This window comes from Trichomonas vaginalis, chromosome II (assembly GCF_026262505.1).
Source record: "Trichomonas vaginalis G3 chromosome II, whole genome shotgun sequence".
In the NCBI taxonomy this organism is placed as follows: Eukaryota; Parabasalia; order Trichomonadida; family Trichomonadidae; genus Trichomonas; species Trichomonas vaginalis.
This window is the reverse complement of record NC_067204.1, coordinates 23,018,013-23,041,304: the sequence shown is the minus strand read 5'-3', so window position 1 is coordinate 23,041,304 and position 23,292 is coordinate 23,018,013. Positions and strand designations below refer to the sequence as shown.

Here is a 23,292-nt window from a genome sequence, read left to right as displayed (position 1 = left end):
TTTCTACCCTGTTGAATTCATTGCTTTATAACTCTCTTCCTTGGTTTCTTTTTAGTTGCTTTCTTCACGTCTGTCTCCAACTTGACTGTCTTTCTTCTTCGTCCATAATGATACCAATTACTTCCACCAGTCAATGGGTCAAATGGTCGTTCATAAGGGTTTCCATACATTCCATAAGGTCCGTATGGATAAACCGCTGGTGGAGAAGAAACATTTTCTTTAGTTCCATCGACTCTATTTAAATGCATTGTTTCACCTTTCATCTGGTCATTAAAGTCTTTTGCGTGTTTTGCAAACTCATCGTCCTTTCCTAAAGCATTTTCTGACTCAGTCGCAACCAAATTGGATGCTTTATTTATGAGTCCTATTTTATTTAATCTTAACTTCTTTGCAACCCAGCCTCCAATCTTCCCTTTATTTGCATCTAATGTCTTCGAAACCCTTCCTCCACTCATTTTATTTACTGCGTCATAAGCTCCAAGTGCTTTTGCTCCAAATGCTAATGCTTTTGTTCCCATTGCGCCTAAAGCTGCCCAAGCTACCATTTACACCATATTAAAATCATCTCTCTTCAATATTATCTCATAAAAGTTCTCGTTACTGGAGAAAGTCAATGAAACATAAGCGTTCTCACGGGCTTCGCCCTCACCGCTTTGCGGTCTATCTAACTTATTTCTTATCTCATCTATACGCTTCAAAATGTCTGAACAATTGCTAACATCTTCTACAACAGTTATTTCATCATGAATGACCTTCAAGAACAAGCTCATTTAATATGCTATTAAAATCATCTCAATAATGAGTCCATCCTTTCCATCTTTAGGTAGCACAACATCTTTCATTGAAGAAGGTTCGACAAGTCTTATGTTAAACTTACTGACAAAGTTTGTTATACTATAATGCTTCGGCGGCGAATACATGTAGTTTGAAAGACATAATATAGATTCTTCAGCAAATTCACTTATACTGGATTTTATAACAATGTTCTCACGAGACCAAATACCACCAATTGACAATCTTGTAAGCAATCCTGCTGAACCTTCTACTGTAAACGTCGATGGTAACATTCCACGAAGGTCATCTATTGACATCTTTGAGTCACTGAATTTAAATATTTTCTTAAAGCAATCGTCATTATCTAACCATGCAATAGCTTTGAAGTTTTCATTCGAATATACATCTGCTTCATTAAATGTAAAACCTGACTTCTTTGCAGAGACGACTTTAAAATCTATTGAGTTTGTTTCAAAATTATATGCTATGGTAACTTCTGAAGGTAATGGATGTCCTTCCGCAGTCAGTTGTTCTCTCACTACCGTTTGAAGCTTTGTATTAAAAACTTTCATGTCATCTCCTGTATCTAAGTTCACATACACAGCAACAGGGAAACTATCTTGCTTCTTTGTTTCATCATTATATCTCAAAACATTAAAGTTCTTCAATAATATTGTTCTTCCTGCTGGAATACTTCGAACCTGTCTGATTTCAATAGCTTTCTCACCTCCTACATACTCTACCCAGTGTCTTGGATATTCATAAGTATACTGACTTTCTTGAATTTTGGTTGGTTTCATCATAACATGTTCATAGTATATCTTTATACTCTTGTCAGTTAGACTCGGTGCTATGTTCTGAATATTTCTGACTTGCATTTTTAATGGAGATAAAATGAAGCATTTAATACATGACGTAGATGAAGACATGAATGAAACTACAGACAAACTTAACTCTTCTCTCATTCTTCCTTTCAGTAAGGACTATGAGTTCTGTTCAAATGGTGTTATTTCTATTGTGGAAAGATGGGTTCAGGTAAGACATTTAACCTCATTCGTCATATACTCATAACAGCGTTTAGGAAAGACTCATATTATGACCAAATCATTATATCAGCAACTTCAGACTCTATGGACTCAACAGCGAAAACATTTATGTCAAAAGTTCAAGCCTCTGTCGTTAAAGTTCCAGACAGTGAACTCATTGAATTTCTTCAACGTTACATTCGACGTAAGAGGAAATATTATGCCATCGTTGAATTTATACAGTCAGGAATGCAAAAGACTTCTGAGGAGATGGAAAGAATTATTGACAAACACCACTTACGTCAATACTCAGGAGTTTACGATATGAAACGACTTACAAACTACATTCTGTCAAAACTTTCAAAATACCCCTTCAAAAAATATCCTTCAAACACTTTCGTTTGTGACGATTCGCCGGAAAAGGTTTAGTGTCAAAACCAGACTCACCATTAGCTAACATCATTACTAAAGTCAGACATTACCACTTAACTGTAGCAATACTTATGCAAACATGGAGGTTTTTAGCTTTAAACATAAAACGTCTCATAACTGACTTCGTTATCTTTCAAGGTTTCTCACGTTATGATATTGAACTCATTTGGAAACAGTCAGGTATAACATTACCTTTTGAAGAAATTTGGGAAGCATATAAGTCTCTCATCTCTCCTCGTTCATACCTTGAGATTCATATCATGACTAATACCATTAAAGTCAAAAATATTCCATGGGAACGACCAACATTGTTTTAAAGTTTAACCTTCAATTGACTGATGGTAAACAAATTCCATGCATCTCTGTCGCCATTTCTGTTAATATTTTTGCTGTCATTCATATCATCCACTTCCCCATCCGTTAGCTTTTGAGGATATGCGTTAGAATAGCTGTTCTTAAATGAAGGCTTTTCACCTTTGAGAGCATAAACTCTATAACTTTCTGCATACTTTATGTTTGAACCTCCTGAGCCATCATTGACATAAATTTTTATAGGCTTCCACCCTTTGTTCATGTTCCTGCTTCTTCCCTTAGCTCTTTTGTTCAGTAGTTCTACATCTTTATACACAGCACCTGTCTCAGTGAATTCAACAATATTTTCATTCGTTAGCTTTACATTCAAACCCTTGTCGAGTATATTGTTCATTTCATACATATAAAAGGTTTTTATTCTATATGAAATGAGAAGCAAATCCATCTTAGCTGGTGCCGTTAATGTTCCAATTGAACCAACATCAAATGTTGACTCACGAACGACAAACAATATTGTCATAAAGAACTATAGTTCAGAGTGTTTGAAAGAAAAAGAACCAGAACTTAAGTCGGGACCTTCGGTCTTGGAGCATGGCGCCGTGAATTTAAACACAGCTTCAAACGCTAACGCTACATCAGATGTTAAGTTAGAGTATCCACCACTGGACCAAATTCTTTCAAGAGAAGCCAACGACAACCCTTACACAAATGTTCAAACAAATCCTTCAGATAACGTAGACCATTACCTTCTTCAGTTATACCAAACAATTTTACTCAAAGACGATAAGAAGCTTTTGACAAATCTTATAAGCAAGAACCAAATAATTCTAACAAAGGAGGATTGAAAATGTTATATCACGAATAACAGGGAAACAATGTGTCATTGACTATCTCGACCCTGAAATCGAATGCTGTGGTCAAACTCCACTATTCATGAAAATAGGTAACATCCGCATCATTGAAACACCAGGAACTACAGGAGTTGAGTTTAAGTATAAATATTCGAATGAATATACAAAACTTTCAACAGAATATAAACTTTGTTTGAAATATGTTTTAGTAAATTAAAGCAGTCAGGACCTCGGTCTTGGCGCTTTGCGCCGTCAGTCAAAAAATTTCAAGTTAGCAATTTGTAATATCTATCCAAAACTTCTTCAACAGTATCGAACTCATCTTCATAATGCAAACCTAATCTTATTGACTTGGTGCAGTTTTCACTAACACAATATTTTTCTGTTCTCTTGACTGACATAACTAACTCATTTGTTTCATCAAACAGCAACAACCAAAGTTCATGACCTAATACATAACATTCATACTTTATATTTTTAGCTCTGAGTTCTCTTGTAAGCTGTTGCATTTAATATTTTCTAAAAAGTCAACTTCAACAGTCATTCGCACTGGTGCCTTCAGTTCTACAGGCTCTCCTTGAAAGTCAACAAGTCTGAATTGCATGTCTTTCAAATTCTGAGGACTAATGCGAACCCATTTACCTAAATGAGTTGCTATGACAGGAACGTTTGGAATGAACATTGAATTGACTGCATAACAGAAAGACTTATATTCTACTGAACCTTTACTATTAACTCCTGAAATACCTGTGACATTAGCTATTTTTGACTCAATGTACAAACAATTGCCATAACATACGTATGGAACAGATTTCATCTCAATCGTTTTGTCAACACTTTTCAAAGGAAATGTCATATGGTATGCACCCAGAAGCAATTGTACTCTATGACTCATTCTTGGTATCTTAAACTCTTTCTCGCTGCTGAACTTCAATGTTCCCTCAGAAGAGAGTTCGACATCTATGTTGTCAATAGTTTCTTCATTTATGAGAGTATTTATGACTCCAGCAATTTTATCTATTTTATACCCAGCTCTGTTAGGAAATGTTATAACACTTCTTTTGTCATCTATTTCAATCTCTATGAAATCTGTTTCATCTGTTATGACAAAAGTTGCGATAGTATTGAAGTCAACAACTCTGAAAGCAAGCGCTTCATTCTGAAGGCCTAAGTTTGTTTGTAGCTTTACTGTCCCGTATTCGTTTGGGTCTGTACTTTGCAAATAGAACAACATTTTATTCTCATTAAAATATGACTATTGCTGCATATGCGTATGAAACAAATGAAGCAAGAAGAGCACATGAACTAGTAAACGAAAACTCAACTTTAACCATTGAAGGCAATGATTTAGTCATTGACGATGGAAAAACTAAAAAAGTCATTGATTTCGATACTTTTAACACTTATGACCCATTCATTACAACAAGCAAGGTTCCCATCATAAATGATGGAACGGTGCAATATATAAATTCTACAGTAGATGCCTCATTAGTGAAAGTATTAAATGTTCTCATTGAATTGTTAAAGAGCTTTCGATTTGACGACAACATTAAATGCCTAAAGAATTTAGTCATGAATGAGAAACAAATTCTCGGCGTTGCTGGTAGCAGTAATGATGTACACCTTATGACATTAGAATATTATAACGAACATAAAGATGAACTGAAAGGAGAGAAGGGTGACACTGGACTACAAGGACCACAAGGACCTCAAGGACCACAAGGAATACAAGGAATACAAGGACCTCAAGGCGAAAACGGTTTGAATGGTGAAGATGGAAAGGATGGAAAAACTGCTAAATCATGGATATGGAACCTTATAAATACTGGTTTAACAGCTGCTTCATATGGAGTTCTTCAATACCAAATCGGAAAGATATGGGCGGTACTTGGTGAAGAAACTTTAGATGACGTTAAAAATGCTTTGAACTTCATTTCAAATGGTTCGGATACTATTAAAACTTTATCTGGTTGGATGCAAGAAACAAGGAGTCAAATAGATACTGTAAGACGTATAGCTAACAATGCACGTACGGGATTGGATACTTTACGAGAAGCACAAAATACACTAAAGGAAGCAAATGATATTCTTGGCTCAGTATCAGACATGCATGAAGATTGGCTTAAAGGTATTGACAAATCTTTAAAAAATCACAGTCAGTCTATTGCTGACTACAAGAAAAGTATAGATTTTTTACATAGTGCTATGGACGTACATGATGGAAGCATATGGAACTTACTTAATGCTAACAATAACTTACCAGGAACTATTAAAGCATTTATAAAGTCCTTTGTAAAACCTGGTGCTCTAACATTTAGGTCTTTGAGAGCAAGAGCATTGAAGTCAAGAGATGCAGAAACTCCACCAGAACCTACAGAAGGAACTGAAACAACAGAAACTCCAGAAGAACCACCAAAACCAACAGCTAATGAAATATTGTTCGAATATTTTCCAAGGTACTCTGTTCTCATTGCATACATTCAAGAAATACTTAAGAAAGCAGACTTGACTTTAGGAGATGATGAAAGTTCTGTATATCTTTCGTTCCAGTTTCAAATAGCAGAACTTTTGAGACAGATATGCTTAATGTATAACAACATCTCTGATTTCACAAGATATGATGACGACCATGACCCCGAACACGGTGAAGAAGAAGTTTTACAAACATCCATTAAGACAGGAAAGGTTTTAACTCAAAGTCTCATTATTGACACCAAAGATGGCGAAGTGGACGTTCTTCAAGAGCTGAAGAAAAATACTTCTTCGGGAGGTGGTGGTAGGCATGAACTTGAAATAAATGAGATAGAAGAGAAATTAGCCGAAAAAGCAGATAAAAACCATGTTCATTATATAAGTTCAGATGAACAGATTATAACGGACTACCATGGATATTTAACACAGGATGAAAAAGTGAAGACAAAAAATGTTAATGAAAGAAGATATAAATACATTCGTGCTAAAGGTTATGACATAAGTTGTACTGTACAGTATGATGTAGCGAAAGCACCAGAAGCATTTGGTTATACCGGTGAAATTTATGCCTCTACTTTCAATGTTAACGGTGTATTAGTTGAACCAAAATTTACGTTGAGAGTTAAGTCAAAAATAACGTTTGAAGATGCTATTAAAAGTAAAGCCAGCAAAGATGAACTTGAAGCAATGAACAAAGTTTTGAAATCTCATAAACACAACATCTCTGATATAAATGAACTTCAAGCTACATTAAATAGTAAAGCTGACAAGAACCATACACATGAATCCTTCACTACTGTTAGAGCAGACGACATAATACTGAACTATGATTTGGGTTCAAGTGCACCTTTAGAGAATCCGAGTACAAGCGTAAAAGATACACTAAACAATTTAGATAACAGATGTATGAACATTGAAGGTCATGCCAGAAACTTTGAAGCATACGAACTACCAGCAATGTTAGATAAGAAAGCCGACAAAACAGAACTTCAAACAATGAAGACTCAGATTCTTGAAACCATATATCCTATAGGCTCTATTTATACGTCAATGAACTCAACAAATCCGGCAAGTGTTTTAGGTTTTGGTACGTGGCAGCAGATTGTAGACAAATTCTTATACTGTGCTAACTCTTCAAAGCAAACAGGAGGCTCAAAGAAAATTAAAGAAGCAAACTTACCTGCGCACACTCATACAGGAACGACAAACTTTTCTGGCGACCATAGCCACTCATTAAGAGACCACCCATTATACAACTCAGACTATAAAGCTGGCAATGACGTTTTATCTCCATCTTATAACAATTCAGCAAAAAAGACTTTTCGACCAACTGAACCAGGAGGAAATCATTCACACACTTTCACAACAAATCCAACAGGCTCGGGTGAAGATTATATGCCACCATTTATGACGGTTTATGCATGGTACCGCGTTCAATGAACGCGCTTGAGCCTAGACCCTTTGGGTCAAGGCTTACCGTCTTGAATAAAATCTTTAACTTTACATAAATGAGCTTGAAAGAAGTATTCGAACAACATCCATGGAGGTCATTTAAGAAGTTCAATGAAGCTGCAAAGAGTTGGGGATTTACTAACAGAGCTGAAGTGAAAAGGTTCTTTGACAAAAATGTTGTACATCAAACAAAAATAAACCATTACGACTACTTTTTACCAATTTACTCCAACGCTCCTGACGCATACCAATTTGACACTCTCATTCAAAGCAGAAAAGGAGGACATAAACCATTCCTCATCTTCATTAATGTTAACACTCGCAAAGCATATGCATATCCAATGAGGAATAAAGGAACTCATGAAGTGTTAAGAGTTTTACAAAAGTTTGTAGCAGAACATCATCCCACTTCATTAACTTCAGACCAAGACGGTGCATACCTCAGCAATGAAATCACAGATTTTCTCATTAAGCATAACATAACTCACTACACTACTGAAGACCATAACCATAACATACTCGGCATCATAAACCGCTTCATAAGAACGCTCAGAGATTTAAACCAAGAGCGAGACTTTACCGAAGAAACAATGAAACATTTTCTCGAAGTATATAATTCCTCAACACACTCTACAACAGGACATACACCAAATTCAATGACACAACAACAAGAAGAAAAGTATATACAAAAGAAACGAAGTCAAACACAAAATATCAGAAATTCAACACAATTTACCCTCATTCCTGGTACAAAAGTTCGTGTAGTTCTTGACGACAAACCGTTGACAAAGAAACGTTTAAGGTTAAGTAGAAACTATTATATCGTAGAATCTACGCAAGGTAATGGATATCTTATAAAAGCTGCTGACGACTCCATTGTGTTTTATCCTCGTCATAAATTAGTTGAAAGTAGTAATGGCAAACTTGCTGAAACCATTGACGAAGCAAAGCGAGGAGTGGTTATTGAAATACTTGGCTATAACATAAACAATGACACTTATAAAGTAAGATATGAAGGAGGCGTTGAAGATGTTATACCATCTAAGAACTTGAGAGAGTCAAAGCCAACACATCTGGGACCATTAGAGCGGGAGTACTGGAAAGACAAAAATATGCCAGAAAGAATAAGAAAATTCATGAAATTTGGTCATTTTTCAGCAAAAATAATTTTTAGGTGAAGAGGTGAGATTTCACCTCTTTTTTCACCTGTTTTTTCACCCTCGTGAATTTTCATGAATTTCCTTAAGATAGAAAAAATAAAGTTAGTTTTATTTTTATTTATTTTTTTATTTTGTATGTAAAGACAGTAATGTCAACATCAGAGAACACAACAACAGTTATAGTCCATGAAGCTATAAATGAAGAATACGAGTACATACAGTATAACAAACAGTTACGTCTCATTCGTTCAGTCAAAGACGATATGTACCAAATGCAAAGTATAATGAATGCTCTTCGTTCTACAAAGCAAGCATATCATTGGTTTGAAAACCAACAGACAAAAGAACTTTTAGAAGAATTTCCTCATATGATTGCTTCCCTCGGAAAACCGAGGGAAGAGATTCCGTATGAAAATCGCAAGAATTTGGCTCCTGGTTTGAAAGGTTATTATGTTCATAGACTTTTAGTAAACGCCGTAGCAATGTGGACTTCACCTCGTTATGCTTGTTATATTTTCATGATGTTAGATGAACTATATAAAGCAGAACGTGGAGAGATGGAAAAGAAACTTCAAGCAAAAGATGAAGTCATTGAATCCAAAGACAAAAGCATACAGAAAAGAATACCGCGTTCAGTACCAAAAGGAAAGGAAAAGAGTTATAAGTATATGATATATACTGAAGAGTTGGAGAAAGAAGAAGATAAAGATATGGTTATGTTACATTTAGTCAGAAGAAACAACAAGAGCTTTTATGACTTAGCTAAGATATATAAATCTGACAGAAACTGGTTCTATCGTGAAAACTTACCGATTTCAATGACACCGAATGAACAAATAAAGGAAATTGTCAAAAATACTCTTCCTCAAACACACTATGACATCAAAGGTTGTACAATACTTACATTCAAAGAAGACTTAACATTACTGAAGGAAAAAATAACAGAATATTTCGACAACTTCAAAGAGGAAGAATGAAAAAAAATCTCGTCGGGTGCCACGTTAGGACCATAGTGGAGAAAACCACGATAAAAAACAAAACCCTTCGTCATTATTTTGTTTTTACCATTTAATTGTTTCCATAAATGCTCCGTGTCGAACATAATTGACGAAGGGAGAATTGTCTGATCGTCATTATTTTGTTTTTACCATTTAATTGTTTCCATAAATGCTCCGTGTCGAACATAATTGACGAAGGGAGAATTGTCTGATCGTCAAGTTTATTAGTTAACGGGAGGGTTAGATATATTCCATCGCAACTGAAAAATGATGACAACATGACATTTAGACAACAGTCCTGGAAATAAATTTTATCGTTAATGTTTACGTTAATGATTTCATTAATTTTTTCACGAATGTTTTCAGTGTCACCATCAGTTATTCAAAAATAAATTTTCTTATAAAGCTTCAGAGTCAATTTCTTCAACCATTTCACTTCCTTCGTCAATGTCAATAGAAGCTTCTTCAACCTTTGGTAAGAATTTCTGTATAACATCTTTGTTCGTTATTGTCTTCAGAGATGAAGGATAATATTTCACATTTGTTTCACCTTTCTTATATTCTTTCTGTTCGGAAAGATTTAAAGCAATACTGAAGAAGTCAATGTTAGAGTTCTTTATGACAGTATAATGAGTATCTTTGACATTCACGAAGAAACTCTTTTGTTTCAAAACTACTGCTAACTCTTGTGAAGTATAACGTTGCGGTCAATGACGATAGCTAATGTCTGACATACTGACCAAACTTAGATTCTTTCACAAACTTCTTGTTAAAGATAACATTAACATTTGAAGCATTATTGAACTCATTCTTGATGGCAGTAGCGAGAGCATTGTATGAAAAGAACTTGCAATCTTGCATGTGTTTCATTAAAATAAAAATATTAAATTATTTTGAAAAATAACTTAAAAAAAATCTAATCTAATTTTTTCAAAAAATATTTTTTTATTTCCTACTAAAGATGTATCGGAAGTTGTCTAAGTTAGAACACTCGGAAATAAAACAACTTCTTACAGAAGCTAACATAGATGTTGCAAAGCATTACGCAACAAACAAAAAAGCACTCGCTGACTTCATTAAAGACTACAATGGTGAAATAACTTATGATAGAATTCATGAGTTCATAAAGCCGCAACGCGGCGAGGACGAAGTCCATGCAAGAGCATTTCCTTTAAATGACATTGTTATTGACTTATATCATAGACGTTCAGTACCTCATGAAGTAAGAAGAGAAATGTTTGACATAACAAATGCGAACGTTGGTCATACTCGTAAAGCTCTTTCGCATGATGTTCGTCAAGAAGTGTTTGACATAACAAATGCAAACGTTGGTCATACTCGTAAAGCTCTTTCGCATGATGTTCGTCATGAAATGTTTGACATAACAAATGCAAACGTTGGTGAAACAAGAAGCAGAGACGACACACTGAAACAACAGAGAAGAGAGATGTTTAAAAGTGCTATAGAACAAGTTCGCAAAGCTAACGATGTCATTCGTTCCATTGACGACAAACCAAAAGAAGGTGAGAGATGGTTAAAGAAAGATGAAGAGAATAGGAAGAGGAATGTTAAGACAGGCAATAGACTCATTGACTTTAACATCGAAGCTTTAGATGAACCAAACAGAGACTACTTACACAAACATTTCGGTAAGGTTTTCATGAGACTCTTAGAGAAAATTAAAATAAACTCACAACAGAGATGGATGGTATGTTATAAACTTGGTGGAAAGTATGAATGTTCTACGTTAAACCTCAATAATATTGGAACATTACTACATCAGCTCTTGAAGGAGAACTTTATATCAGAGATAGAAGCAAATGCTGCAGGTATTGTTGAAATGCACTATGACTTCTTCTTGACAAACATAAAGAATCTTACTGAAATAAAGATGTATGATTTAACAGAATATGAAGGCTTAACGATGTCAGATGTAAAGAAAGGCAAACCAAAAAAAGAGACCATATAGAGATGAAAGCACACTGACAAATGACCAGAAAGCCATTTTGGAAGCTCTTAAGCAAACAGGAAACCCAGCACTTATAGAAAGCTTTTGGAAAGATAATGGTGAAAAGAAGTTTTATAAGAAGAGAAGCGGTCAGTTCTGGAAGTATCTTTGCACATTACCTATAAATCTTGAACGCTACCAAATCTTCAATGAACTGAACAAAAGAACTGCAACACTTATGACAGAAGATAACTGTTCGTTTATGCTTGCATTCAGGCTGGAGTAAATGAAGAAACTATTGACCACATGAGAGAAGTCATTCGTGTTAGAGACTTTCCTCAAAGTAAAGTACAAGAATTTCTGACGCAACAGGTATAGCATTTAATGTTACCATTGGTTACTTCAATGACTCAAGACATAATGAAATAAAGAGATACATACCAAAAGAATGTGAAACTGTTCGAACTATTGACTTACTTCTTGTTGAAGACCATTACATGCTAAATGAAAGATTACCAATGACAACATATTTCATTCGCAACTATATAGAAATCTTGAAGGAGTGTGGTGGAATGAACATTGAGAAACAGATGAAGATTTATACAAAGAGAGAGAACAAATATGTAGTTCGTTATGATAGAACAACACCGTTATGGGATGTTATGAAAACATTGTGGGGGTGCAAATATTTTGAACCTATTTCATATGGAGAACTTTTCACATATACGACTGACTTATATAAACAGAACCTTGCACCATTTAAAGATTTGACATATGCTCCAAAGTATTGTGTACAACTGAAGAAGAAAGCCGAGTCAAAAGAAGTAAATAAAGCTAAATGTAAGTTCATTCCTGAGCACGTTTTCTTGCTGACTTTGAATGTAGCACTGATGGAGTTCATAAAGCCTTTAACATTTGTTATGACGGTGAAGATGGTTCAGTGAGTGAAAGCATTTGGGGTCAGAACTGTGCAACAGAATTTTTGGAGCGACTTCCTGACAAGAGTTTAATATATTTCCATAACCTCAGTTATGATATAAACTTCATCTTAAGACACATGACAGAAGTGAAAGGAACTTCCATCATTAAAGGTTCACGAACAATGCAAATAACGGGAATATATAAAGGTAAAGCAATCATTATTAAAGATTCATACACTGTTATAAATAAGAAGCTTAAACTATTTCCTGAAATGTTTCATTTGCAGTGTGGTGAAAAGGAAATATTTCCGTATCAATATTATTCAAGCTCTTTATTAGCAAATGACAACAGAACTGGTGTCATTTCTGAAGCGTGTAAGTTTATCCAGGATGCGGATACGTTCATGAAAAACATAGATTCCATCAAAGGTTGCAGAATAGATGAAAACCACTTCGACTTAGAAAAGTATAGTACATTCTATTGCAAACAAGATGTAAGAATTTTAAGAGAAGGTTTTGTTAAGTTCCGCAATGATATATTAAAAGAATTTGATTTAAACGTTTATGACTACGTTAGTATTTGTTCAATTGCTAACAAATTGTTTGAGAACAGAGTATACTTCCCGAATGGAAATTTATATGACCTCTCAAATAAACCAAGAGAATTTATTTCACACTGTATTCAAGGTGGAAGATGTATGCTGTCAGATAACATGAAACAAAAGAGTGAAAAGAAACTCATTGCTGACTTCGACGCTGTTTCATTATATCCATCAGCTATAGCAAGACTTTATACTTTAGAAGGTATTCCAAAGGTTATGAAGAAAGAAATGTTAAGCACAGAGTATCTCATGAGACATTTATTCGATGACGACCAAAAGGAACCCATTGGTGAAAAGTTTATGTCTGGCTTCTTTGTTCTCATTAAGATAACAGAGATTGGAATACATAGACACTTTCCTTTAATAGTTTGTGACCCTGAACTAAATCCAGAACTTAACGTTCCCAGAAGTTCAAACACTTGCCGTTTAATGTATGTTGACCATATAACATTACAAGACCTCATAAAATATCAAGGTGTCAAATGTGAAGTGTTGCAAGGATACTATTACGATGGAAACAGAGATATTAGAATAAGAGATGAAGTAAAGAAGTTGTTTGAGTTAAGGTTAAAGTATAAGAAAGAAGGAAATCCTTTGCAAGAAAATATAAAGCTCATTCTGAACAGTATTTATGGCAAAACTATTCTATCTCCTATTGAGTCAAAAATAACCATAGTAAATGACAAAGATGCTCTAAGATATGCCATCAGAAACTACAACCATATAGTGAAGTTCGAAGGTTTGGATGGTTCAGATAAAACTATTTTCAAGCTAACGAAAAGCATTTGCAGACACTTTAACTTCTGTCCACTTGGTGTTAACATTCTGTCTATGTCGAAGAGAATAATGTGTGAAGTATTCTGTACTGCTGAAGATATGGGACTTCAAATATTTTACCAGGACTGTGATAGCATGCATATTTTCAATGAAGACATACCAAAGCTTGCAGCAGAGTTTAAGAAGAGATACGGTCGCGAACTTATAGGAAAGAACCTTGGTCAATTTCATTCTGACTTCGCAGAAATAACACCTGGAAAACAAAGTTTAGCATACAAGTCAATATTTTGTGGAAAGAAGACTTACATAGACTTACTCACGAATGATTTAAATGAAGTTGCATTTCATGCACGTTGCAAAGGTGTCAAACAAGACGTCCTTGCTTTAACAGCAAATGAAATGTTTCCTGAAGCTATACAATGCTATTACAATGAAGATAAGAACATTCACATACCTGTTGGAACATATGACAAAGACTCTGAGTTCAGTTTAATGAAACTTTACAAAGCACTTCATGACGGTCAAGAGATTGCATTCGACTTATGTAAGTCTGCTACACCTGCATTTGAAGAGAAGTTTAACTTTTCTATTCAGACTAAGACTTCATTCATAAGAAAGCTTAAGTTCTGAGGTCACGAATGAGAAAAATAAGCCGCTTAGCGGCAAGGGCGAAGCCCATGAGGTCATTTATTTTTGTCAGCAGTGAGACCATTCATGATAAAAATAAGCCGCTAGCGGCAAGGGCGAAGCCCATATGGTCATTTACAATACTGCGATGGTAGAGTTTAAGAGTTGTGCTTCAATATAGAGACAGTCCTTATGGTCTGGAGGTAAGAACACTGGGCAGTTATGGTCATGAGTGGAGAACATGTCTATCCAAAACTCACGATTGAAGCCAGTTAATTTATAGTATTTAGGGTTAGGAAGTGGTGAAGTTCTTGTATGACCAATGAACTCATTTTCAACTCCCTTACTTAAGTTTGAATATAATATAGCTTGCTTTCTATCCCAAATGCCAGGTGTTACAATCTTTGAAAATTCATTTTTCCTCGGAAGCATTGCATCATAATTGAAAACATTCTTGAAATCATCACTTGGTTCAGAGATTTGAAATCTTATACGTAATGGATTTTCTTTCTTTTTAGCTACTTCATTGAATGGTGAATATATAACAAACTGACAGTCATGAGTTCCATCTTCATTTTCATTAAATTCATAATGAAAGTCTATAAGTTGTGGCCGACTACCTTCTTCTTTCAGTTGTGCAAGAAACTCACGTAAAGGCTGTAAAGTTTGTACTTCAATGTTGAACTTTTTCTCGAACATCTCATTAAATGAAATCATACATTGCAACAATGTTGTATCGTCTTTAAAGTATTTGTATATGTGAATGTTTTGGGCGCTTAAAGACTGTTCGTCATTTTCTATCTCGACTTGAAGTATAAAGTCAACCTTTCTGAAAGCACGTGTTATATACATATTTGTTATGCCAATGTACTTCTCTTCATTTATGTTCACAATCCAGTCTGTTGGAAACTTAAACGTTACTCTGTTCCCCTTTATTTTGACGTCAGGGTTTTCACTACTGAACGCAACAGATAAAGGTATTTGTCTATACATTTAATTCGGATAAAAATAAACCATTTACTCTTTCTTTGCTTCAGCTTCTTTAGCTTTTGCTTCAGCTTCTTCTCTAGCTTTCTTCGACAGCAAACGTGGGTTCTTTTGTCTTCCAGCAGCTAATGTAGCAAGTTGTTTTTCACTAAGTTTTCTCTTTGGTCTCTCTGGCTTTTGTTCTTGTTTTTGTTCCTTCAGTTCGGATAAAATTTGCTCACAAATTTCTTTCTTCAATGCTTCAACATCTATTGTCTGAGTCATTTGACTGCAGATAAAAAACAAAATTAAAACTTTAACCGATGTAAAATGAGCTTGTCAAAATCAGAGCGAGAGTCTATTATATTAAATGACGCAAGAGGAATACAACATCCTTTCTATTACGTAAGTCAGAGTAAAGATGGTAAAATATACGTAAGAAAAAGAAAGGTTCCATTAACGAATGCAGAAAGCGACAGTATTAAGGTGCATGGCACCGAGGGCGAAGCCCATGTTAAGCCTTCTATTCAAACTGAAAAGTCAATAGAACCAGAAGAAAAGAAGCCAGATGTACTTTCAATAACGAACCAAGAGCTTATTGCAAAGTTCGTGAATTTCATTGAAAAACAAACCGAGTCAAAGAATCCTGACCCGCCAGTGAAAGAAGTTGAGACAAAAGAGAATGTACAGTTCATTGAAAATGTCAAGAAACAACTTCCACCACGAATGCCAAGAAGAAGAGTGAGAATAATGAAGTAAATAGATATTTTTATCTGAAGTAAATACATGCAGAACGAACAGTTAAACGAATTTACTCCAGCAGAGCATATTCATCAGATTCGCTCATATTTCGATATCATAGACAATGCAGTTCAAATTGGTGACACTAATAGAAAATATTCTGACGCAAAGATTCCATCACAGCCTGGAACTGCTAAAGATAACACATGGGTAACATTCAATCTCTCACCTCCTGGTGAAAATATGTTGGACCTTTACAATACATTCATTACGTATAAAATGGAAGGTCAATTTATTGTAGATAAAAATTGGTTCAGGTTCCAATAAAACAAACCCACCAGGATTTTGGATTGGTTTCGATGACGCTTTCTATGCAGTTGCTGGATATCAAATCCTTGCAAATGGTCGTATCGTATATTCTCAAGACAACGCAAGAGAAGAAGCATATATAACTTCAAACTCACAAACTACCGAACAAATAAAGAAAGTAGATGTTTTCTCAAAGACTCGACATGAAGATGTATGGAGTCATTCGGGAACATGCAGAACAGGACAAATTGTTAGTGGTCCAATTACAGCAGGAAAATCATTTGATTTTAAGCTTCGTTTAAGAATTCCTGTTAGAAAGTTTTTACCATTAGAAGCTATAAGATTTATTCCAGCTTTTGCAGGAAACATTCAGCTTAAAGTAAAGTTCAGTAGCGACGCCTTACAATGCACATCTATATCTGTAAATGATATCATTGCTTTCAATCCAACTCTTAAAGTTGCATTTGCTTCAGATTCAAATCCACCGACAAATAAATTTGTTCCATGGAATGAACCATTCACTATGAAACGAAGGCAGTAGAAGCTAGTGGAACAGTTACTATTACAACTGTAACCCAGCAACTATTTCGAACAAAGATGGATTTTAATGAATGTTTCATTCATCCAAAGTCATTCTCTTTAGACCCTAACATTTATACAGAACTTGTAGAACATTATACAAACGAGGCTTTATGTTTTCCTGTTAAAGTTATGGATTGGATTCCTATGGACGGTTCATTCTCAAAGAATACAGATAGTTCAAGTGCAACATTTACAAGCAGCTTATACGCCTATTAATGTTAAAAGTATTTGGGCACTATTTAGAAAGAAAGACAAACTATTATGTTAATTTTGAGAACCCTAAGTTTAAATATCTTCAGCTTTCCATGGGAGCTTATGGAAATATGCCTGCAGAACCCGAAAAATCATATGGACCTGTATTTTATGAAATGGTTGCGAACGCCTGCAATACAAACAATGATATGATAGGATTTAATGAAGATGTTATGAGGTCATTGGTGATGATGGTAGTGTGGAACATAAATGGGATAGCTATGACAACACACATTTCTTATGTGGTTTTCCAACTGAAGTGGACTTTTGCTTCCAACAAGGTCAAACATCTACTGCTCCAATAACATACAAATTGTCTGTTAAAGGACCTATTGAACTAGCAACTGAAAATGTACCAAAGCCACTTATTGGATTTATGAGGGATTGTTGCTTTGCCATTCAGGTGCGTGCTAATGGCATCCCCATAATAAGATTAGATGACTATAACTTAGCTACGGACGACAGTGAGGAATAAAGGATGAACGTTTATTTTTAAAGCTTATAAATGAGTTCTTCATCAAGCTCTCGTGAACCTTCACCATCTATGAAACAAACTTTACCAAACGATTATGGAGCACCTATTGAATATTTCTTACGAGCTGCACAATGGCAAAGAGCAGTCTCACCAAGGTTAGGTGTTCCACCAGCTCCTGTCAAAAATAGCATTTGGTCAAGTCCTTATATAAGATATGGTCTCCCACTAGGTTTGCTAGCTACAGCAGGAGCAGTTTATGTTGAAAAGAAATAAAGCAAATGTTGTAAATAATACTGAAGTAGCTGAAGTTAAACAAACTCCAACACCTTCGCCAAAACCAACGCCTTCACAAACAACACCTTCAATGACTCCTGAACCTATGGAAGTACAACTCCTGTTCAAAAGTCAACTCCTAAACCGACTCCAACATTTAAACCAGAACCTACTCCTCAAATAAATCGTAAAACTCCTGCGTTTCCTTACTGAAAAATAACGTTATTTTTATTTAATATTAAAATTTTTATTTGATTGAAATGACAAATAAAGTCACTGAAGCAATGAAACAAAAGTTTTTGGTAGAATACATTAAATCAGGAAATATTCCAGAAGGTTTTTACATTCATACTATGAAGAATGGTAGAGTTCAGTTTAGAAAGATAAAGCAACCATTAGATAGAGAAGGTATATTAAGGAAGATTAAACTTCATGAGGACAACATTGCTGAACTTAAGAAGAAGTTAGAAGAGTTGGAGAAAGGAAGAGAGTTATAAAGCAATGAATTCAACAGGGTGAAAAACCGGGTGAAAAAAGAGGTGAGATTTCACCACTTCACCTAAATTTATTTTTGTGCTATGTTTTCATACGTGTGGGAGTGGTGATATCATTAATTTTTAAGTTTATTTTTATATAAATGACAGAACAAAAATAAAGCATATCTACTCAACAGGAATGAGACCCTTACTGACTATGTATTCGTTTAATGCTTGATGAAAACAATGGTACATATTATCGTATGGGTATACACAACGTCTGTTTCCATCGTCGTCGTATATGTAGAGCTCAAATCCAGTCCAACCTTCTTTTGTACAATATGTAGCTTTATTTAAGTATGCATTTATGTAGATAAGGCAATTTTCTTCATCGCTCCAGAAATAATTTTTGTTCTTTGTTGAAATAGTTTTCGTTCCTCTGCGACCATAAGGAATGTATGCAATGAACTTTGCGTCATAAGGGATTGTAATATATTCAGGGTTTCTTTCATCGTCAATGGGTCTGTCTTTGTTAAAATGCATGCTTCTCAGTTTTACTTGAGTTTTGAATAGTTCACGGAAACGTTCTGGGAAAGAGTCATAGTAAATGTAGTCAGACATGTCTTTGTAATGAAATAAAAAATTAAAAAAAAATAAAAATAAGGTTATTTTTTATTTAGTGAGGATGGTAGTGAATTCGTTAGTGAAGTCGTTAGTGAAGTCGTTTATGTGTCAGATGGTTTTGTAAATATTTAAGGTTAAGTTGTTGTTATGGTTGTGTTGTAAAATATACGTTACCGGTTTCGTAAAGTGTCAAAACCGCTAAGTGGTGTACGGAGGCGCGCAGTGCCACAGTACGCAACATATACTAACTAACTACTGTTGTATCATCAGGAATGCATAAGCACCCATGGACTTGTTGGATTTCAGCCATAATTGAAGTTGCTTTAATGGCTTGAATATCATTAAAGCATCTTTAAAGAGTGGAGGAATTCCATCACGTGTCCATTGTAACTGTTCACGTGTAGCTCTGGAAAGGGATAGTGGAAGATCTCCACTTCTTAAAGCAGTATTAATTGTTTCCAGATTATCAAAGATGAAAAACAGAGTATCATATATGTAGAGCCAGCGAGTTTCCGGGATTGATGGAACCCTGATCTTGTATCTCGCTCTCATATCGTGATTCTTAAAGATAATGATAATCTGGTGAACTCTATTCATCAGTTCATTCAACAATGGACATTGCTTACGTGCGTGGACAATAGCACTGTTCAAGACGTGGTTAAGGCAACAAATGTACACGGTTTGTAAGCCAGGGAAAAGGGCTCCTTCTGGCCTCCAGTGGCAGAGTCCTTTAACCTGGGCTGGCAAACCATCTCCGACTACTCCAGCTACGTGGTTTTTATTAACCTTAAGAGAATCAAACCACGTATGGTAGTCCTCGTATGTCCAATTAGTCGAAATTGTTGTGTCGAAGAATTGGTGGCGATCTGTTTTGCCTGGATTGCACACACAAGAGAATAGACCATGACGGCTGCTGTGTGTTCCTCGCAGAACTTTAGGCCCCGAGAGGAGTCTGTTTTGCCTAAAGTAATCAATGCCTCTCTGACACCGCGCCGTGTGAACTCAATGTCTGGGATTGTAAAGTTGATGCCCTGTTCGCGATTGACTTTATTTTTAAGCCATTTGGCGAAGCTCTCTAGGAAGCTTTTAAATGCTGGCTTCATTGTGGCATAAAGGCTTATATCTAGGCTCGCAATAAACCTGGCAATGATCTCTTCTAACGAAGGATCATTACCAGAGCCAACTGCTTGCTGAGTATTCTCAACTTGGTGCTCAGCAGGAACGTAGTTGGGCATTGCGAGTAAAAATTTGCACTTATGATCTTTAAAATCATTTTTCCTGCTTTTTTTAATGCATCGCACGAACTGCCCTTGAACTAATGTTTCACTACATTCGGCACAGTATGTAAAGAGCCTTCCTTTGTCTGATTGATTAGGCTCATTCTCATAATAGCCGATCGTAGTGAAACATTTTTTCCACACTTTGTTTCCAATGTTTCAGGAGTTGGTGGATATTTCGTCTTCTTAAATGGAATCCACTCATCATATACATGAGGATCCCATGCAGTCATAATAAAAATAAAGCTTTTTGAATATATTCAATTTTTAAATGATATTTTCACGGGTTAAATATAAAATAAAGAATAAGATGTAAATTATTAAAATATTTAATTTTAAATTTTGAACCCGTGATAAATATTTTTTGCATTGTTATTAATAATGAAAAATAAAGCTTATTTCAATGAAAATTGTTCTGCAAATTTATTTCACTTTTGACCTCACTTTTTCCGTAATTCAATTTTTTACTTTTAATATTTTAGATCTTCATAATATCATTTGAAAAATTAACCATATAAAAAAATCAAGTTATCAATTCACTTTTTCCGTAATTCAAAAATCAAAAATATAAATAATATATCTTTTTATCAAATATTATTATTATATTCTATGAAAAATGAGGTCCGGAAATTTTGCGGATTCCCGTAACTCAATTTTACGGAAAAAGTGCAGTAAACTATTCAAAATACGGAAAAATTGGTGTAAACTAATGATTTTACGGTAAAATCACGGAAAGTCCCGGAAGAATATATGTGCCTATATGAAATTATACAAAAATGAATCAAACGCATTTTAAAAGATTGTTCTTGTATTATAAATGCTATTCGCAGATTTATTAGTTGAAGAAAATTACCAAATTTTTGCCGATTTACAAAAAATGATTTACAAAGCATATTTTTATAAGGCTTTAAAAATCTTTAAAATGTGACCGGTGACGGAAATCCATGGTAACCAACCGCGGTTCCCGTTTGGAATGCCATACTTCAGATATGGTAAACTTATTTCTGCTTAAAAATTGAAATCCATGTTTCGCCCAAAACTTCTCGAAATTTGAGGGAAATGTGAGCTCTATCATTGTTTCGCCCACTTTGAAAAACTTCATGTGATTGGGTTAATGAATGAAAGTAGAGCAAGAACAAAAGAGAGGTAAAAACAAAAATTCAAGCTGTTTGGTGAAATAGTGTAATCTACTGCATCAAGATGAGAAATAATACATAATTCATATTAATTTTACATAGATGACACAGACTTTCATCTCCAAAATCGGAAAAATAATCATAACGAATTAAAAAATAAAAAACAAAAGTTTATTCATAAAGAAAACCAGGGAACAGAGATATCACTTACTTAGCATTGATAAAATATCCTTGATATAAATGAACTTCGACAAAACAACAGCAAGCGAGTTATCAACATAAGCACAAACAACGCATTCACCACACTTTGGGCACAATCTAGTAACAGCATTCTGCTGATATTTATGAGAATAGCACACGCAATGTCCGCAAGGAACCAAAGTAACAGGAACTTCTAATATTTTTCCACATTCAGGGCAAGTTAACATTTTCATTGCAGAATCAACAATTTCTTGAACTCTTATTGCCGAATCTCTAAGAATTCTTTCTCTGATTGCTGCTTCTTGTGCTGCTGGATCATATTTTGCAATCTTTGCACGGCTAATTTTATCCGCGAGTTCTTCGACTTCATCTGTTGATGTCTGCCACATTGTTTTCAGTTCATCAACTCTCGTTTTAAGTTGTCTATTGTCAAGTTCAAGATTTGCAATTTCTTTTGTTTGCGTTTCTGGAAGACTCATTCTTGTTGCAAGTTCGCCCATTAAAGTAGCAAGTTCCTTCTTCCTTTCTGCAAGTTCTTCGCCTGCTTGTTGTGATTCTTCTTTGAGTCTTTGGCTTTGTTCAACAATGTGTTCAATATTTGCTTTCATTGAACCAATTTCTTTGACTTGTTCTTTGATTTTCTCGTTGTGAGCATCGATTTCTGCATTTAATGTTGCGATTTGATGCTGATAGCTTGATATGGCTTCATTCTTTTCACTTGATACATCGTTGATTTGTGTTTCAACTGAAGATATTTCTTTCTGCAATTTAGAAATTTCTTCGTCAATTTGAGTCTCTTTTTTGTTCATATTTCTACGCCATTCTTCTGCATTTGCTTCCATTGTAGAAATTGCGCGTTGACGCTCTTCATTTGAGTTACGTAATTGCTGAGCTTGCGTTTCATTATCACCAAGTTTTTTAGTTAATTCGGAGTGTTTATCCCATTGAGCATTAAGTGTACCGTTTACAATGATTTTTTGTTGCTTAATCTGCTCAATTTCTTGTATTTTCATTTTTCTGTTTGTTTCTGCTTTCTCTTTTTGTGATATTGTTTCTTCGAGAAGATGATTCATTTGATCGACAATTTTTTGTTGTTCTTCGATTTGATCTCGTAAGTGAAGTACGTCTGCAGAGTTAAATTTGAGATCTTCGATTTCTTGCAAAACTCTTTCAAGATCTACTTGAAGATGCTGAATTTGAGTCTTATGAATGGTACAGCTCCGACTTTTTTCTTTATATTTTGCAATACTTGCGGCAAGATTTTGTCTTTGTCTTACAATTGAATTTGATGAGTTAATAAAACTTTGTTTAAACATAACAATCTTTTTCCTGAGTTCTTCTGGTATGCCAGCCATTCTTGTTATACGAGAAAGAATGACCTGATCTGTCGAATGTATTGCTGGTTCGACAGGATTCGTCATTTTTGTACGTTTTTTATTCTTTGAGTGGAGAGAGTTATAGAATTATAGATAATGCACGATTGATATGTATTACAACAAATTCAAAGAATCATCCTTTTAAAGAATTGTCTCATAGTGCTTAATTGTTTTCAAATTTATTTCGATATTCATATATGGCTGTTTGATTATTTCCTTTTGTCATTGAAAATCATGATGTATGCATACAATCT

General features: G+C 34.8%; 13 protein-coding genes and 4 pseudogenes across 17 annotated transcripts, besides 1 other annotated feature; 9 read left to right on the top strand and 8 right to left on the bottom strand.

Annotated features, from left to right (window-relative positions):
• Positions 1 to 19,302: part of a mobile genetic element that runs on past the window's edge.
• On the bottom strand, positions 18 to 545 carry TVAGG3_0594300 (protein of unknown function, DUF4107 family; the record flags this gene model as incomplete). The annotated part of the gene is made up of 1 exon (XM_001289738.2): positions 18 to 545. The coding sequence occupies one exon, from the start codon at positions 543 to 545 to the stop codon at positions 18 to 20; it is 528 nt and encodes a 175-aa protein (XP_001289739.2).
• Positions 771 to 1,652, bottom strand: TVAGG3_0594290 (uncharacterized protein; the record flags this gene model as incomplete). The annotated part of the gene is made up of 1 exon (XM_001298639.2): positions 771 to 1,652. One exon carries the CDS (start codon positions 1,650 to 1,652, stop codon positions 771 to 773), a length of 882 nt encoding a protein of 293 aa, XP_001298640.2.
• On the top strand, positions 2,972 to 3,611 carry TVAGG3_0594280 (annotated as a pseudogene). The gene has a single exon. A coding segment is annotated over exon 1 (640 nt).
• On the bottom strand, positions 3,864 to 4,628 carry TVAGG3_0594270 (uncharacterized protein; the record flags this gene model as incomplete). Its single annotated transcript, XM_051239589.1, has 1 exon — positions 3,864 to 4,628. One exon carries the CDS (start codon positions 4,626 to 4,628, stop codon positions 3,864 to 3,866), a length of 765 nt encoding a protein of 254 aa, XP_051097413.1.
• On the top strand, positions 6,917 to 7,306 carry TVAGG3_0594260 (keratin-associated protein family; the record flags this gene model as incomplete). The annotated part of the gene is made up of 1 exon (XM_051239588.1): positions 6,917 to 7,306. One exon carries the CDS (start codon positions 6,917 to 6,919, stop codon positions 7,304 to 7,306), a length of 390 nt encoding a protein of 129 aa, XP_051097412.1.
• On the top strand, positions 7,375 to 8,496 carry TVAGG3_0594250 (integrase core domain containing protein family; the record flags this gene model as incomplete). The annotated part of the gene is made up of 1 exon (XM_051239587.1): positions 7,375 to 8,496. The coding sequence occupies one exon, from the start codon at positions 7,375 to 7,377 to the stop codon at positions 8,494 to 8,496; it is 1,122 nt and encodes a 373-aa protein (XP_051097411.1).
• On the top strand, positions 8,628 to 9,207 carry TVAGG3_0594240 (KilA, N-terminal/APSES-type HTH, DNA-binding family; the record flags this gene model as incomplete). Its single annotated transcript, XM_051239586.1, has 1 exon — positions 8,628 to 9,207. A coding segment is annotated over one exon (580 nt), but the record flags the coding sequence as incomplete, so codon positions are not given.
• TVAGG3_0594230 lies at positions 10,438 to 11,746 on the top strand (annotated as a pseudogene). Its single transcript has one exon. A coding segment is annotated over exon 1 (1,309 nt).
• On the top strand, positions 12,482 to 14,353 carry TVAGG3_0594220 (organellar and viral DNA polymerase type B; the record flags this gene model as incomplete). The annotated part of the gene is made up of 1 exon (XM_001328514.1): positions 12,482 to 14,353. The coding sequence occupies one exon, from the start codon at positions 12,482 to 12,484 to the stop codon at positions 14,351 to 14,353; it is 1,872 nt and encodes a 623-aa protein (XP_001328549.1).
• On the bottom strand, positions 14,486 to 15,343 carry TVAGG3_0594210 (uncharacterized protein; the record flags this gene model as incomplete). Its single annotated transcript, XM_001328513.1, has 1 exon — positions 14,486 to 15,343. One exon carries the CDS (start codon positions 15,341 to 15,343, stop codon positions 14,486 to 14,488), a length of 858 nt encoding a protein of 285 aa, XP_001328548.1.
• TVAGG3_0594200 (uncharacterized protein) lies at positions 15,368 to 15,601 on the bottom strand (the record flags this gene model as incomplete). The annotated part of the gene is made up of 1 exon (XM_001328512.1): positions 15,368 to 15,601. The coding sequence occupies one exon, from the start codon at positions 15,599 to 15,601 to the stop codon at positions 15,368 to 15,370; it is 234 nt and encodes a 77-aa protein (XP_001328547.1).
• Positions 15,647 to 16,075, top strand: TVAGG3_0594190 (uncharacterized protein; the record flags this gene model as incomplete). The annotated part of the gene is made up of 1 exon (XM_001328511.1): positions 15,647 to 16,075. One exon carries the CDS (start codon positions 15,647 to 15,649, stop codon positions 16,073 to 16,075), a length of 429 nt encoding a protein of 142 aa, XP_001328546.1.
• TVAGG3_0594180 lies at positions 17,254 to 17,675 on the top strand (annotated as a pseudogene). The gene has a single exon. A coding segment is annotated over exon 1 (422 nt).
• TVAGG3_0594170 lies at positions 17,706 to 18,161 on the top strand (annotated as a pseudogene). Its single transcript has one exon. A coding segment is annotated over exon 1 (456 nt).
• TVAGG3_0594160 (uncharacterized protein) lies at positions 18,611 to 18,967 on the bottom strand (the record flags this gene model as incomplete). The annotated part of the gene is made up of 1 exon (XM_001328508.2): positions 18,611 to 18,967. The coding sequence occupies one exon, from the start codon at positions 18,965 to 18,967 to the stop codon at positions 18,611 to 18,613; it is 357 nt and encodes a 118-aa protein (XP_001328543.2).
• Positions 19,303 to 19,844: 542 nt separating the features above from the next.
• TVAGG3_0594140 (uncharacterized protein) lies at positions 19,845 to 20,283 on the bottom strand (the record flags this gene model as incomplete). Its single annotated transcript, XM_001328506.2, has 1 exon — positions 19,845 to 20,283. A coding segment is annotated over one exon (439 nt), but the record flags the coding sequence as incomplete, so codon positions are not given.
• Positions 20,284 to 21,664: 1,381 nt separating this feature from the next.
• On the bottom strand, positions 21,665 to 23,083 carry TVAGG3_0594130 (RING finger-containing protein; the record flags this gene model as incomplete). The annotated part of the gene is made up of 1 exon (XM_001328505.1): positions 21,665 to 23,083. The coding sequence occupies one exon, from the start codon at positions 23,081 to 23,083 to the stop codon at positions 21,665 to 21,667; it is 1,419 nt and encodes a 472-aa protein (XP_001328540.1).
• Between the last annotated feature and the right edge of the window lie 209 nt (positions 23,084 to 23,292).